Below are 17,525 nucleotides of genomic sequence, written 5' to 3'. Positions count from 1 at the left end.
AGGAGCAAGGCCAAGTGTGCATCCAGAGTCAAGGTCTGGAATAGTACTAGGTGCGCAGTCAAAGCTGGGACAATGGGAGTGTTCAGCACTGGGAACCTAAGCAGGTAAGCAGCTATAATCAGGGTAGAATAGGGGGCCAGGTGTAAGGCTGGACTCAGGGTCAGGAATGAGAGAAGGTATGCAACTGGAGTCAGGGTCAGGAGTAGCACCAGATGTGCAGTGAGACCCAGATTGGTCAACGTGGGCCAAATGTTTGATTATAATCTGATTTCCATACACAAATACACTAAGATCGTTCATGTGCTGCACCTGTTGATCAGAGCCTGGCTCTACTGTGGAATGTAATTAGGAATGTAATTTAGCCTAACCTTATTCACAGCTAATCCAATTTAAAGCATAAATATTGCATTCAAGAGTCAAGAGATTTAATGTCACATGCACCAATTTGTACAGTGAAATTTGTGGTAACTATACAGCCATACGAATAAAAAAGAACACAGCACACGATAGCCTTTAACATAAACATCCCCACACAACGGAATCAAAGTTTCCCACTGTGAGGGAAGGCACCAAAGTTCAGTCATCCTCCTCTTTTTTGTAAGTTAAAAGACTCGCTAAAGTAAGCACCAGATTGCACAATTTCAAGCTGAAAAATGCAAAAGCTCCATACCAATGGGAGGGGGACTATAAAAAAAGGAACTCTGATTGCAGTGTAATAATCTTACCACGTATCTTAAGTCAAAATTCACACAAAAGGTTTTGGAGTGCATGCCTTTCATAAGTGTTGAAAATATTGGCTCCATCCCTTAAACAATCAGTGAATTTGGTGACTTAAAAGCAAAATTTAGTTCTCTCTCTCTCTTGCTGTCTCTCCCTCCGTTCTAACTTCAACCTGAAGGCCTAAATGGAACCAGACGCTAGTGTCCCAGAGGAAGCAAAATGTTGTTCACAGCCAGAAAAGCAACCGCTAATGGGCCAGGGTCAGCGCAAAAACACCTCCCAGAGCCAAAGTGCTAATGTAGGGCTGCTGTCAATTTCAAACGTGATTTCACACTTTTACTATTTGCTTGGACTGACCAGAAAAGCTGGACAATTCACGCATAAACCCCAACCTGATGTGAATAGTAAGGATTTGTGCTGCATGTTTTAGTCCGTGGGATCAATGTAGAACTTGAATTATCGTGTTGCACAGCTTGCCATGAACTGGAGGGTATCAGAGTGGGGAGCCAAACACTACATTGTCACTGATTACTGGCTCTATTTCTTACTGCCGCTTTCGATCATATCTACATTTTGGCCTTGGTTTGTAATTAATGCAGTTTAGAGAAGCACTGGACCACATAAACATATGTTCTGAATATAAATGAAGCAAACTAAACATAAACAAAGGAAATAAGAGAGGCAAAGAAAGAGCATGCGAAAAGGCTGGTAGCAAATGTAAAAGGAAATCCAAAAACATTTTGGATCTCCAAAAAGAAGAAAAGGTCTTTAAAAGGGGAGGTGGGACCGATGAGAACCATTGCTTGCAATGGCAGTGATTATGGCTGAGTTAGCAAATGAGTTCTTCCCGTCACTCTTGAACAAGGGAGACAATCCTGCTGTAATATCAGCAAAAGAAGATGCAGTTGGGATTCTGGTTGGAGGGGAGATACCCGAAAGGCTGGGAGTATTTAAAGTGGGTCCTTCACCTGGTCCAGATGGGAAGAATCATAGCTGGCCTAGGGAAACAGCAGAGACCTGGGCATAGATCAGAGCCGGAGCCTCACAGGTCGGAGGCGGTGCTCCGTGAGTCGATGGAGTCCGTGGCCTAAGGAGCCTGGGTTGGCGGAGTCTGTGTCGGGGGCCTGGAACAGCGCCACGAAGGCGTCAGGAGGGGACATGGCGGCGATAGTGTGGAGGTCGGAGCGGTAGTCGATGGGGGTGCGGACCGACGGACCACGTGGGAGTGAGGACGCCACCGCGGTGCGAGGAACAAAGGAGGATCCAGCGTGGGGGGACCAGCGGGAGGAGGGGAAGGGGGAGGGGAGAGAACAAAAGTGGATCTGGCACAGGATACTTTGTAATTTTGTTGCCGCACTTTATGGGGCGACTATTGCATACCAAGAGCATGCAAGAAAATAATTTCACGTGTGACAAAAAGATATTCATTCATTCAGATGAGTGCATTTTATTGATAGTGGCAGAGCAGATTGAGAGAGTGGTTCATGCAACACCCAGAATCTGAGCTTTATCGATAGGGGTATACAGGAGCAAGGAACTGGTTTGGGTTGTTCACCTTGCCACAGGGGAGGTCCTGAGTGGAGCTGATGGAGGAATTAAAAATGAAAGAATTAGATAGCGTAGATACAGAGAGACCATCACCATTAGCAGAGGTGACAGGAATTGACAACAGAGCCAAAAAGGATATTAGGAAGAATACGGTGCAGGTCCACCCCAGATTTTGATTGGGTTGCAATTCTGACAACTGTCTGTGCAGTTTGCAAGTTGGAAATGCAGCTGCCCAACAACATCTATTATTATTATATTACCAAAACTCTCATCTTGTTTGTTTGTATGCGTGTGTGCGTGTTCCAGAAATACTGCCAAAATGGTACACGATAGCGCTAGAATTTTTGGCCCACCTTACTCACCATTGTCCTGTGATGTAAATGAAACAAGTTTCATTCAGATTGATAGTATATTTTACAGGTTATTCACATTTTAAACTTTACAAAAAACTTTTACAAAGATCACTTTTCCACTTGCCTTGCCTGTTAGCCGTGTAAGAGGTCACAATGGGATCCCAATTTCATTTTTTTTCAATCGCCATGTTTTTTATTTCACGTGTACTTGCCTAGCCTCACAATGGCTCCACGGGTAAGTTTCCTTCTATTTTACAAACGCTTCCATGGGTCCTTTGTTCAATTTATTAACTTTAACTTAATTTCTGCCGCCAACGGCCCAACTTTGAATGCGGCAGCCGCGCATGCGCAGTTTGGTGGAATATTGCGTTGGGGGAGCGGGCCCAACGGGTCTGCACTTGGTCTAGTGCCCTATCCCTGTTTCTGCCCTCTCCCTATCTCCCTGCCCTCTCTTTCTACCCCCCCCCTCCCTCTCTAGCCGCCCCTACGTAGGAGGGGGCAATGCGTAAGTGGATAGTGCGGGGGATGGGGTAAAAGGAGCAAATTAATAATATATATATTATTACAACGTGGGGTGGTTAGTGTGTGTGTGTGACACCCCAGGCCGACCCCCCCCCCCCCCCCCCCCCCCCCACCCCCTGCAACTGCGCATTGAGGGGACGGGACCCAACGGGTCCCACTTGGTCTAGTATTTAACTAAAAACATAGGCTGAGGGCAATGTGCAGTTAAACAAGTGTGTTTAACTCAACCAACTAGGTATTGACATGATCAAAGTTCCCACATGGCAGACAATACCTGCAACATCTGGCAACACATCCTGCCAGCCTCCTCAATGCTGGTTCATATGTACAGGCTATACATGAGTTCATAACCTGGAGGGACCTGTAAGTGGTTTGGACTGAAATGTATTACCAGAGAGCAATGGGGGCAGAATCAATTGCATTATTATTCATAAGGGAACCGGATAAGCATCACAAGGAAAAAATATGTCAAGCAATAGAGAGAAGACAGCATAGTGGGACTGGCTGGATCACTCTTATATAAAGCTGGCATGGGTACAAATGGCCAATTTACTTCCAAGTTGTAAACATTCTGAGATCTTTGAAAGTAACCTTTTTTAGTTTTATTCATATTTCTATGGGAGAGTTATATAATCCGTATCTTGCAATTGAAACAAACACTATTATCTCTGCAGGGAGCAGTGACATTGCATCCATATTTAAATTAACATACCTGAAAATCTACTGTAATCTATTAATAAAATGGTAAGAATTATTCTGAGGATTCAAATATTCTTACCAAAATCCCATAATCCTGGCTAAAGGAATTAACTGCACATCACAGGATGTGTTATCCTAATATTAATACAAGACCACATATTTCACATTATAGAGAACACTCAGCAGGGAGCTGGGGTGGAAGATTGCAACCTTCACGTGGTCCGCCCTGTTTCGACGAATGCAATCAACCCAGCGTGCACAATCAAATAAGATCAAATATAACAAGTTGTCCTACAACTTTAGGCTGTGCACGTCATACGCAAGAAGAAGAAGAAGTGGGGAGCTGTGTTGAAAGGTAGCCCAGGTCATTACTAGTCTGAAGACGGGTTTCGGCCCGAAACGTTGCCTATTTCCTTCGCTCCATAGATGCTGCTGCACCCGCTGAGTTTCTCCAGCTTTTTTGTGTACCTTCATTACTAGTCATGCAGACCTATTTCTTATTCATAACCACCCCCTCCCTCCCCGGTACTTTCCCCTGCAACTGCAGGAGCTGCAACACCTGTCGCTTTACCTCCTTCCTCAACTCCATCCAAGGACCCAAATAGTCTTTCCAGGTGAGGCAGAGGTTCACCTGCACCTCCTCCAACCTCATTTACTGTATCCGCTGTTCCAGGTGTCAACTTCTCTACATCGGCGAGACCAAGCGCAGACTCGCCAATCATTTCACTGAACACCTCCGCTCAGTCCGTCTTAATCAACCTGATCTCCCGGTGGCCCAGCACTTCAACTCCCCATCCCATTCCTAATCTGATCTTTCTGTCCTGGGCCTCCTCCATTGTCAGAGTGAGTCCCAGTGCAAATTGGAGGAACAGCACCTCATATTTGGCTTGGGTAGTTTACATCCCAGCAGTATGACCATTGACTTCACTAACTTCAGATAGCCCTTGCTTTCTCTCTCTCCATTCCCTTCCCCTTCCCAATTCTCCCACTAGTCTTACTGTCTCCGCCTACATTCTATCTTTGTCTGAAGAAGGGTCTCGACCCGAAACGTCGCCCATTCCTTCTCTCCAGAGATGCTGCCTCACCCGCTGAGTTGCTCCAGCATTTTGTGTCCACCTTCTATTTCTTATTCATGATCCTTGGAAACACTTCCTTATCTGGAAAACTGGATGAGCATATCTGCTATATATATATATATAATATATATATATATACACACATATATATATATATATATATCAATGCTGACAATTAAACCAAATCACTCAGCATATCAGACAAAAACATGTTAACATTGCTTATTTGAATACTGACTGGCATGGATTGATAAATTTGATTCATTCTCTATTGATATAGCCATAACCTGCTGAGTGTTTCTAGTGTTTTTTGTTTTATTTTAGCTTTTCAGCATCCACTAATATGAATAATTTTAGTAATATTCCAATGTTACTACGGTATCTAATAGACAATAGACAGTAGGTACAGGAGTAGGCCATTTGGCCCTTCGAGCCAGCACTGCCATTCAATGTGATCATGGCTGATCATCCCCAATCAGTACCCCGTTCCTGCCTTTTCCCCATATCCCCTGACTGTGCTATTTTTAAGAGCCCTATCTAGCTCTCTTTTGAAAGCATCCAGAGAACCTGCCTCCACCGCCCTCTGAGGCAGAGAATTCCACAGACTCACCACTCTCTGTGAGATTCCACACTCACCACTCTCTGTGAGATTCCACAGACTCACCACTCTCTGTGAGTCTGTGGAATAGTGGGTGATAAGCTGCAGTATTATAGTTGTATCACTCTCCAATATCTCCAATGTTACATCTCTGATTCCCTGTTTTTCACCAATATATCATGACTGTGGTTGACTTCAGCACAAATGTAAGCATGTCAATAATGTGGACGCTTATCTTGTGAAGAACACTTCAGCACTGTGATCACTCTAATCAATGGACTTTTAATGTCAACATGGCATAGTTTCTTTCATCAGAAGTTGACTCTAGTTTATTTGTATTCTATTTCAGTGTCGATGAATGAGGGGGGACCTCATTGAAACTTACAGAATAGAGAAATGGAGTGGATGTGGAGAGGATGTTTCCACTAGTGGGAGAGTCTAAGAGTATAGGTCATAGCCTCAGAATTAAAGGACATTCCTTTAGGAAGGAGATGAGGAGGAATTCATTTAGTCAGAGGGTGGTGAATCTGTGGAATTCTTTGCCACAGAGGCCTGCGGAGGCCAAGTCAATAGATATTTTTAAGGCAGAGATCGATAGATTCCTGATCAGTATGGGTGTCAGGGGTTATGGGGAGAAGACAGGTGAATGGGGTTGGGAGGGAGAGATAGATCAGCCATGATTGAATGGCGGAGTAGACGTGATGGGCTAAATGGCTTAATTCTGCTCCTATCACTTATGACCTGATGTATCAAATTAATTGTGAAAATATTTCTTGCATTTCAACCGCGGTAATTTGAGTTTATTTGCAGGATTATTAAACACACTTACCTGCCTGGATTATGAAGTCCATGTGCAAATATCTCTGGTGGTTGATTGGTGCTATTAAAGTAAGGATTGCTTCTGGGTATAGAATATGGTGCATTGCAAGAATCTGTATCTACATTGATTCGAAGCACAGACCCTGTAAAATCACTGAAAGGATTATATAGAAAATATCAGAATTAAAATTAAAGGTATAATTGACAACTGTCGATAAACAAGGGTGCCAATGAACAGCATCCACAATTTCAAAACTAAACACATCATATGTTCAGTTAATTGTTCTTGTCACAGAACCTCAGCTAAATGAATGCACTAGAAACTACAGATGCTGGAGGCTGCAGCAAAAAAATAAACTAAACTGCTGAATGGATGGAGGAAACTTTCATTGAATTTTGAGACCGTTCCCTTTGATTATTTCTTTTTTTTAAGATAACAGCAATGTGAAAACATATGAATAAAAGATTTTGAACGTATCTTCCTCATATGTGAGTATGCAAAAGACACCTAGTGTAAGTACGGCATTTTTTCATTTTATATGGAAAACTGGAGATCTAGTTGGCTTGGACGTGTTTATCTACTTCCCATTGGTGAGAAATATAATTGTATTTCATTATTATTGGGTCAAAACCTTTACTCTCTGATGATATAGTGGTGGTCTGTGGTAGATTCCTCGGGGTATTAACTTGGAACTTTTCCTGAGGGAAAGAATAAAGTGTGGTGTGTGTTAATGATATCCTAAATATGTCCCAATTACAGTTAAGTGTTTGAATTAACATCAGTTCCCATGCAGTCAAGTTATAATTATACATATCTAGATTTCCCTGTGGTATTGTTACAGACTGTATGCTTTGTTACAAACTGTCCTTCCCCCTGTGTTGACTTGTTTACACAGGAACAATCAATTCTTCCTCCGCTGTTTTTGTGCTACCTCCAGCTCCACCTCCAGGTCCCTCAGATCGGCCAACTTGAGGCTGCTGAATATCCCGCGGCCTAGGCATTAGCTTAGGGGCGACCGCGCCTTTGGGGTTGCAGCTCCTAGACTGTGGAACAGCATCCCCCTTCCCATCTGAACTGCCCCCTCCATCGACTCCTTTAAGTCAAGACTAAAAACTTATCTATACTCCCAAGCCTTTCTTGATGTCCACTGAGCGAGGGCTATATGTATATATGTATGTAGTTTGTTTGTTTATACTATTCTTATAACAAATGTAAAGCACTTTGGCCAACGAGAGTTGTTTTTTAAATGTGCTATATAAATAAATGTGACTTGACTTGACTAGCTGGAAAAGTTTCACTCCCTCACTGGGAGATATGAAACACATTGCATTTACACAATGTCTGATCACATTTTCAGGAGTATTCCAATGTGTTTCAAAATACTACTTTTGAAATGGACTTGCTGTTGATATCGCAAGTTCATAAGTTATAGGAGTAGAATTAGGCCATTCGGCCCATCGTGTCCACTCCGCCATTCAATCATGGCTGATCTTAGCCTCCTAATCCAATTTTCCTGCCTTCTCCCAATAACCCTTGGCACCCTTTCTAATCAAGAATTTGGCTATTGCTGCCTTAAAAATATCCACTGACTTGACATCCCCAGCAATGAGTTCCACAGATTAACAACGCACTGACTAAAGAAGTTCCTCCTCATCTCCTTTCTAAAAGAGCACCCTTTAATTCGGAGGTTATGACCTGGTCCTAGACTCTCCACCAGTGGAACTATCTTTTCCACATCCACTCAATTTATGCCTTTCAATATTCTGTACGTTTCAATGAGGTCCCCCCCTCAACCTTCTAAACTCCAGCGAGTAGAAGCTGTCAAATGCTCATCCACTCATTCCTGGAATCATTCTTGTAAACCTCTGGATGCTCTCCAGAGCTAGCACATCTTTCCTCAGATATGGGGCCCACATTTGCTCACAGAACTCCAAATGCAGCCTGACCAGCACCTTATAGAGCCATAATATGTATTAAGAGCCAAATTATGTTGACCAGGGCCTTATGATAATGCACTAGTTTTCAGTTCCCTAACCAGAATTCAATTTGATCTTGTGATCCAGCTGATCTTTAAACCTTGATATTTGGGAAATATCAGCTAATTGGCACACATATTTAACAATTGAATGGTCACTGATAGCAATCCGATCCTTTCTAGGGTCTGGTTATACAACAGCTCAGGAGTTATCCCTTTGTTGTAACATTTGCCCTATAACATGTTAACAAAAAGGAGGTAAAATACGAGGTAGCTAATTGAACTAAATGAAGATGATCATGTTATGTGGATTATATTTGTGATACAATGTTATTGCACCCTCGTGACTCTTCGTGCTATTCTTTGTCCATGAAGCAGCTGTCAAATTAATCTTACTCTCCTCTTTCCCCATCACTCATTTACTTCCAATACTGTTTCAATGTACTTCATAAAAAACTTAGTGCATAATATTTTTTGTAATATTTCCTTTATTGCCCATTACTGAACATTTCTTATTTTCAGCAAATTAACTAACAAAAAATTTAATAAAAAAAATAAAAGAGCACAAAAATAAGCACTTTTGGAAACTTTATTGTACTTTTGACATTACTAAATGCCACTGCACATGCATTGTCCTGGACAATAAACATTACATCCATCATCTGAAGAAGGGTTTTGGCCTGAAACGTTGCCTATTTCCTTTGCTCTATAGATGCTGCTGCACCCGCTGAGTTTCTTTTTTGTGTACCTTACATCCATCATCAATGTGTTTACACAATATAACAATTCCTTAATCTATGAAAATGTATGTTTTGTTAAGCAAGCTCTTGCTAGTCAAAAATATCAGATGAAATGAAATGGGGTATTTAGGTACAATATTTCTACTGGTGGATGGTGGCATCCTATTTATAATAGTGAAAAATTGGTTTACATTAAAAAAATACGTATCAAAGTAATCAAATTAGTACGAAAATTTGTAAATTGAATGTTCATAAATCAAGGAATATTTGCACTTTTAGAATTATGAAATACATTTTAGTTTATGATTATATTTTCTGCTTACCTTAACCCATCCATTTCTTCCATATCATCAAGAGTAATCATTCCATCTCCTAGGAAGATGAACAGGAAGCCATCTGGCCCAAACATCAGCTGTCCACCCAAATGTTTCCTGTGTAATTCTGCAACTTCAATCAATACCTTTGCTGTTCTTGTATCCACTTGATTTGCGTTTTTTCTGTGTAAATAAGTGATAATTATGTCGTTCCTTTGGAAAATGCAATACAAAGAAGTTTCAATTGTAAAGTGACTTTCATTACTTTTTATGCCCCAAAGAGCTCCACAAAGAAATTACTATTTGTTTGAAGCTAGTCCATCAAGATAGAGAAAGATAAGCAATAACAATGCTACACTATTTGATATTGTAGTTGATCTTGTACTTGACATTCACATTCCTGCTTGATGCCCATAAATGTTAATTGCCTTGGTGTCCAATATTATCAGTCAAGAAATTAAGGCTTTAAGGTGAGGGAGGAAAGATTTAATAGGAACCTGAGGGTCAACCTTTTTTTACACAAAGGGTGGTAGGTATATGGACCGAGTTGCAGAGGAGGCAGTTGAGGCAGGCCACAACATTGAAAAAATATTTGGACAAGTACGTGGATAGGATAGGTTTAGAAGGGTATGGACCAAACAAAGAGAGGTGGGGCTAGTGTGGATGGGGTATGTTGGTCAGCATGGGCAAGTTGGGCCAAAGGGAGTGTTTCCATGCTATATGATTCTATGACTGAACATCCATAACTTTTCGGCATAGAGGGTAGCACAGTGGCACTGTAGTTAGCCCTAAAATTCACCATAACAGTACTCTATTCCTTCTTCTCACTCATCAAAGATTTCTAAAACTCTATGTAAACTCATCCTCCTCACAGTTCAATTTGTTACTTACCCCGGGTACAAAACTTGGCTACCATGGCCTCAAAATTTCAGAGCTGTCAAATGATGCACATTTAGATCACTAACTTCCTGCTGCAGGGCTTGGGTACAACTGAACATACGATGCTCATTTCCTTAATTTAAAATATGCTGCCTGATAGTCTGTCATTAAAGCCCTATGGCGGGGAGAGTGGGGATGGCAGAGGCATTATGGCCCTGTTCTGTGATAGTGATGGGGGAGAACCATCAGGATTCGAGGCCCTGTTCCTTTAACTGGAGAGGGGAAAGGGAGTGATAAAAATCGAAATTGTGTGATGTTCCTTAAATCAACAGGAGGGGCGAGATTTATTGCACCGAGATCCGAAAATGAGGTAAATGACAGGGAGGGGAGGAGGAAGGAGGGAAAAATATGGATCGAGTGAGAGGAAGATGTCATAACTTGTTGCGATTCTAGATTATAAATCAGTTGATAGGGACATTAAAACCTTGAGATCAAAATCGGTGTGGGGAGGAACATTGAATGAGGCGAGGGGGAATTGTAGCAGTTGAGGCATCGTGATGGGACAGTGGACCTTAGCAAGTGCCCCATACAGCACCACAAATCAACGACCAGTTTGTCCCAGCTTTGCCCAATTACATATACACCTGCAACTACTCAGACTGGCCTTGCACACTGTAGAGGAATTACGGCACCCTCTGCACCTACGCTGTGGACTTGCTTAAAATATCTGAACTAATGCAAAGCAACTCAGACATGGTCATTATATCATTATAAAAAATAATCAATTTTCAACTGAATAACTAAAATAGTTAGCCAATTGAAATTCCTGGGTCATTAATATGAATTCTAAAACAGCTATCCAGCCCTGTTAAAGGATGCCTCGTACTATAAATAGTGGAAAAAATATTCTAGTCTGTTAATTACAAAGTGCTAAAAATTTCCTTCCTGCAAATTAAACATTTTAAATGTTTACCGTGACTTTGCCCTATTCTCCTCCTCCAAACCATTCTGAAAACAAAAACTTTTTTATTTATTTAGAGAACTGGTGATATATCAGGGAAAATTAATCTGAAGATTTACTGAGCTGCAATGGCAAGTTACCCTCGGCCGCTTAGCAGCTAATGTTAATCAAACGGTTTACTGATTGTCCGATCCAGTTTCACAGGGACAGGCTCTGAAACTATTCATAAAATCAACAGAAAACAATCGAAATAAATCATTGATAATTCTTTGAACAATGTGATGTTTATGACGTTATAAAGCCTAAGTTTTGTTTGAAGTTATTCAATACTTAATACGAATTATAGCTTGGAGCAAAGTAAATGTGCTACCTGGATACAGTGTATTCGACTACTCTAAGAATGTGGTCATGTGGTCCAATTGCCCATCTCTCTTGGTTGGTGGTATAGGACACATAGAGCTTTCCATTTTTCTTGTATTTAGGATGGAATGCAAGGCTTAACAGTCCTCTTTCATCTCCACCCTGTGGATAAATAATAAAAAAAAGAAAGCATTGTAATGTTAAATATATTCTCCATTTTGTGTCATCTGGAACCCAGTGGAGAGAATCTTTTGCTGATGTGGAAAATTTCCTTATAAATTCTTTTCTTTAAATCACTGAACAACAGACAAAGAGACCATAAAATATTTCACTTTAAATAACTCTCCGAGTTAGAACCAGACATTTGTCACAATTGACTTCAAAACACATTGCGCATAAAAACATCTTACAGCACCATTATGAAGTGATTTGTGTGTGTAATCTCTAGATCTCCATGAAGCAATTCTAAATGCTACGAAGAATTCTTTGTTTAGCTATTAACTTGCTTATACTCTAAGGAAGACAAATGAGTCCAACACTAGCAGCATTTTTTCTTGCTGTTGATATTCTTAAAGCGTCTAATACCACAGGGTGAGCTGTGAACTCCTTGCCTTGGCACCACACTCCAAAAACAATTAAATAGATTGTCTAGTATATGAACTTTTCTTTACCCTGGAGGCAGCTACATCAATTGTCACATCTCTGGTGGTCTGTTTCTCCTTTGTCTAGAGTAATTAATTGCCCATTTCACGAGTGGCTGTGCTTTTGACAATGGAACTATGCGAGGAATGTAAATGTTTTGAATATTACTTATGATATTAATTATTATATTTTCACACTGTTCTTTAAACACTCAGTTATTTTATTTCTAAATATCCATCATTAACTGAAGAGAAGCATATCTCAAAGTTTGAGCATCTATAGGCATTTTAGGTATTGGCCATTGTGAGAAGCATCAGTTGTTATTAATGTGCAAATATGGTACGATGAGATGACAGAATAAACTTTACAATTTGACAATCCTTACAAGTCAAGATGTTTTGATTGCAACACACAAAGGGAAATGCTGATACCAATAGTTCCAACTACTCCAAAAAAACAGTAGAAGAAACTTAACTTACAATATGTCAGTAGAAATACATCTTAATGTGGCCGTGCATGTAAGTCTGAAATTGCCTTTTAGTGAATGGAATGAATGACTACATGACAATTGATGTTTTTATTTCCTTGCAAGGAAAGAGAGACCCAGATATGATTTTTTGGCCAGATGGAGTATGTCGAAAAATTGAATTTTAAAAAAAAAAGTAAAAAGCCATAGATGTGACAACATTTATGATACAAATGGCAAATTGTGAATTAATTGAAATACAAATATGCAAAAACAGCTGACAGATCAAAACATAGTTCGAAAAAAAAGTCAGGAATGATAGGTGATAGGGAAACAAGTACATTTTGAACAGAATGAAAACCATAATGGAAAATAGCTTGAGTGTTCCCTTCATTAAAATATTGTTATGAAACACTCCCAGGAATGAGAACTAAGTGGCATGGCAGCCTGATCGTTAGTTATTTGCATAGGAGTCAGTGGGCAAACATGTCTGACACCTATTGCTGCCCTTTCCTACAAATATTGGAATAGTAGTAATTAGATCAAGTACTTGTGCCCCAATGAAAGAGGGTGTCCATGAATATCCAATTCTTCAACAGTAGTGGAACTCCCCACTGTTACAAGGAACAGGTTCAAGGATCTGACTGGTAGAACAGAAAAAAGGCACACTTGTCCTTTAAGTTACAAATCAGTTTTATTGGCATGAGAAAGAACAAAAACAATACTTATCTCGGTATGCACGGGGGCCCGTTTTACAGCAGCATGTCCAGCTCTCTCTCGGCCTCTGTCCGCAGCGCTGATCGCAATCCAGCCCGTCAGTGAACCCCTCTTGTCAAGAATTACCTTATAGCTTACCCTTATGGACTACCTTACCCTTATGGACTACCTTATAGCTTACCCTTATGGACTACCTTTATACAGGCACAAATCAGTTATTGAAATGACCGCCGGTAAGTCCAGGCCAATAGCGCTGCTTCCAAATTCAAACCCCAACCAATGAGAGGGGACTGCATCTGAGCAACCCCCTCCCCCCCCTTTGGAAACAAAGCACTATCAGCCCTGACCTGGCGTGCTGACCTGGCGTGCAAGGTAATACACACAGTGCTATTATTCTAAACATAGCGCTACCGGCCACAGCACTATGGGCTTTAAACATAGCGCTCTGGGTCGCAGACTGTTCGGGCAAAATTCTCGTATAACACCCAGAGATGAGTGCAATGGCAGACTTGTAATACTTACATTCGCCTTCAGTTTGGCATGCTCAGCAGATAACCCATCAGCCTCCTCCTGAAGACACACCATGGCAAAAGCCAATTTTCATCCAAATCAATTCACTCCATGCAAAATCAAGAAGCAGTGAAGGTGGAAATGCAATGGACATCAGCGGCATCCCAGAGGACATCTACTCCAGGATCTGCCATGGGTTTAACTAGATTGCGGCTACAACGTTGACAATGAGGAAAAAAAAAGCCCAGATATGTCCCATTCACCAATGTCAAGGCACATCCAATCAAAATCTACCCTCTAGTAGTTACTCATTAGTAAAGTTATAAATTATGTTGTTGCTGGTGTTATCAAATGCCACTTAGCACCTTGGATCCAATAATCTGGAATCAATCCGCAGCTCAGATAACTTTGGTGAAGGAAATAGAGTTAACATCTCAGGTTAATGATTATTCACAAGTCCGGAGTTAACTTTGTTTCTCTCCACAGACTCCATTCGATCTCCCAAACATTTTCAACAAGTTCTGCTTCCGTTCATGCTCCAGCAGCCACTGTTTTTTTTTTGCTTTTCGATCTATGCAACAGATGCTCAGTTTAGTTTTCAAAAGGACCACTTGGGCCCAAATCTCATTACAGTCTTGGTCTTCACGTGGATAAAGGAGCTAAGTTCGAGAGGCAAGTGAGAACAAATGCACTCTCTTTAAGGTTGTACTGACTGTGCTTGCTTTCCAAAGTTCCAATTACAGGAAAGTCAAAGATATTCAAGAAAAAAACCTCCATCAGCTGAAGTGAAAAGGAGGGATGTGATCTTTAGATGCCAATCATCCCAGTAAGTGAAAAAAAAAAATTGTGGTCAGTATTGTTTAGAATTGTGGTAAGTGTTCCTCAGGAATTTACCCTAGGTACAAACATGATTAACTATTTCATCAAGGACAATTCCTCCAGCATTATTTCAAAAGTGGGGATGTTTGCTGAAGATTCCCTTCATATCTCTTCACATAACAAAATATTCACAATGGCTACACAATATTTAGTTATTGGAAGAATAACATTTGCACCACATAAGCACAAGGTAATGACCACATTCAACAAGAAATTCATTGACATCCAACAGCATAATCACTGTTGAATCTCACATCAGCAATATCCAGCAATCACCACTATCCAAGAACGCAACTACGCTCGATAAATCCTTAGCCTACGAAAGCAGGAGTCATTGATTGGATTTCTTACAGCAAATGATTCACCTTCTAATTTCCAAAGCCTTCTTCTATCTATCTATCTATCTATCTATCTATCTCTCTATCTATCTATCTATCTCACTCATCTTGTGCTCTTCCAGTTTGCGCGATTTTTCTATTTGCGTGAAAACGGTACGCGATAGTGCTACGATTTTTTGCCAGCTCACTCACCGTTCTCCTGTGCTGCGCGCGCACCAAGTTTAGTTCAGATCAGTAGTGTGTTGTAAAAGTTAGCACTGTTTAAAAATCATAAAAAATGCTTGTGCGCAGATCGTTCTTCTCTCCTGCCAGTCAGCGCCGCGCAGATTGGTCGCTTCTTCTGTTACTCCCTTGGACGGTCTGCCCCTTCCTGCGCCATCGCGTCTTTACTGGAGCTGAGGAATGCCGGCGGTGTTTCCTCAACCGGAAACAATTTTCGGAGGGACCGGAAGCAGCCTGAAGTCGCCGATGTCGCCAAAAGGAAAGCAGAGAGTCTGATCCCGGCGGAGGAGAGCGTCCATCCAGCACCCGCTGTGAGTCCCAAACGCAGCACCGCGTAATGCCCCGCAGCTCCAGCCCCTTCCCTTCTGGTCCCCCTCGCTGGGTCCTGCCCCCCTCCCCCATGGCTCTTCCTGCATCTTTTGCCCCCCCTGCCCCCCTCCCCCATGGCTCTTTCCTGCGTAATGCCCCCCCCCCCCCCCCCCCCCCCCCCCCTTGCCGCCCCACACGCTGGCGCTGCCGTAGCTGCTGGTGCTTCCGGGCTGAGCCGAGCCCTGGCTCTGAGTGCGCCGACGGCTGGTGTACCTCCAGGGCACGCAAGAAGGGAGAGGCGCAGCAACCTCGAGATCCTGGGGAGGGAGAGTGGGGGAAGAGAGGGGATAGAGGGAGCGGATCCATGGAGGGAGGGAAGGAGTGACTGAGGGAAGGGGAAAGGAGAGGCAAGGGAGGGATGAGAGAGGAAAAGAAAAGGGAGGAGGTGAGAGAAGGGGGAGCGGTGGGGAGGGGGGAATAGAGGAAGAGAAGAGGGGGAAGTAGAGGTGGGGAGGTAGGGAGTGGGGAATAGAGAGGAGGGCAGTGGGGGAGGTGAGGAGGGATAGGGGGAGGTTAGGAGTGGGGGAGGTGGGGATAGAGAGAGATAGGAGGGAGGTAGGGAGAGGAGAGGAGTTATGGATGGAGGGAGTGACTGAAGATAGGGGAAAGGAGAGGGAGAGAGGTGAGGGAGGGATTTGGGGAGGGGAGGAAGAGAGGGGAAAGAAGAGTGAGGGTGAAGAGGACGGGGACAGAGTGCTAGGAATGAGGGGAAATTAGTTGTGCCTCTGCAGTTGAGGGCTATGGGTGAGTGGTGGAATATTGCGTTGGTGGACCAAGCCTCCTGTGTGACAGGGACCCAACGGGTCCCACTTAGTTTATTATTATTTAATACCTTCAATTTGCCTAATTAAGTGCAGCTACAATAGTCAGGAAGCTTTGAACTTTTTAGGACAGCATTCTGCTTAGTTCACACCTACCAACAGGTCATATTCCTCGCTGACTTGGAAATGTCACTGAATATCATAGCCATATCAATATCCTGGAACTCTCTACACAAATGAAGTTCCTGACGGATAAATGAAGTTCATTGAATTGAATTGAATACCAATCAGAACTACGACAATTCAACGTGACACTTTTACATTACATAGACATAAAGCTGTATAGCAGAGAACAGGCATTGTCTATGCCAACATGATGCCAGGTTAAATTAATCTTCTCTGCCTGCACCTGACCTATTTTCTTCCACTCCCGTCACAACTGGCAGTGGAGCAATAGGGCGACACGGTGGGCAAGAGTTGCTGCCTTATAGCGCTTACAGCGCCAGAGACCCGGGTTTAATCCTGGCTACGGTAGTTTGTCAGTACGGAGTTTGTACGTTCTCCCCGCGACTGCGTGGGTTTTCTCCGAGATCTTCGGTTTCCTCCCACACTCCAATGACATATAGTTTGTAAGTTAATTGGCTTGGTATAAGTGTAAAATGATCCCTCGTGTGTGTAGGGTAGTGTTAATGTGCGGGGATCGCTGGTCGGTGCGGACTTGATGGGCTGAAGGGCCCGTTTCAGTGCTATGTCTCTCAACTAAACTGCCAGCCTTTTTCTGGCACTCACTACAATTTGTGTAAACAAACTAGCCTCACACATATTCTTAAACTCTTATACACAACAGTTCAATAGATGAAGGCGAGCATAACATATGCTGACTTTACCACACTCATCCACCTTTCTTACCTCTCTAATATGCCTTCTTTACCACTCTTCTCAGGAGCAATTAGAGATGGCCAGTAATTGTTGGCTTCATAAAGAATAGAAACACATAAGCATAAATCTTTAATATATTAAAATGAATATTGATAGAACTTTCATTTCACATCTCTG

General features: G+C 42.2%; 1 protein-coding gene across 2 annotated transcripts in view; it reads right to left on the bottom strand.

Annotated features, from left to right (window-relative positions):
- hhip (hedgehog interacting protein) overlaps positions 1–17,525 on the bottom strand; it is a 138,834-nt gene that overhangs the window by 62,754 nt on the left and 58,555 nt on the right. For both annotated transcript variants that reach the window (XM_055646179.1, XM_055646169.1), the window contains exons 5-7: positions 11,576–11,727; positions 9,375–9,548; positions 6,346–6,489 (exon numbers count right to left, since the gene is read on the bottom strand). In XM_055646179.1, the coding sequence (XP_055502154.1) occupies positions 6,346–6,489; positions 9,375–9,548; positions 11,576–11,727 (470 nt within the window). The remainder of the gene's footprint in view (positions 1–6,345; positions 6,490–9,374; positions 9,549–11,575; positions 11,728–17,525) is intronic.

The sequence above is a fragment of the Leucoraja erinacea genome, chromosome 1 (genome assembly GCF_028641065.1).
Source record: "Leucoraja erinacea ecotype New England chromosome 1, Leri_hhj_1, whole genome shotgun sequence".
NCBI lineage: Eukaryota > Metazoa > Chordata > Chondrichthyes > Rajiformes > Rajidae > Leucoraja > Leucoraja erinaceus.
This window is presented reverse-complemented; position numbering and strand designations above follow the sequence as displayed.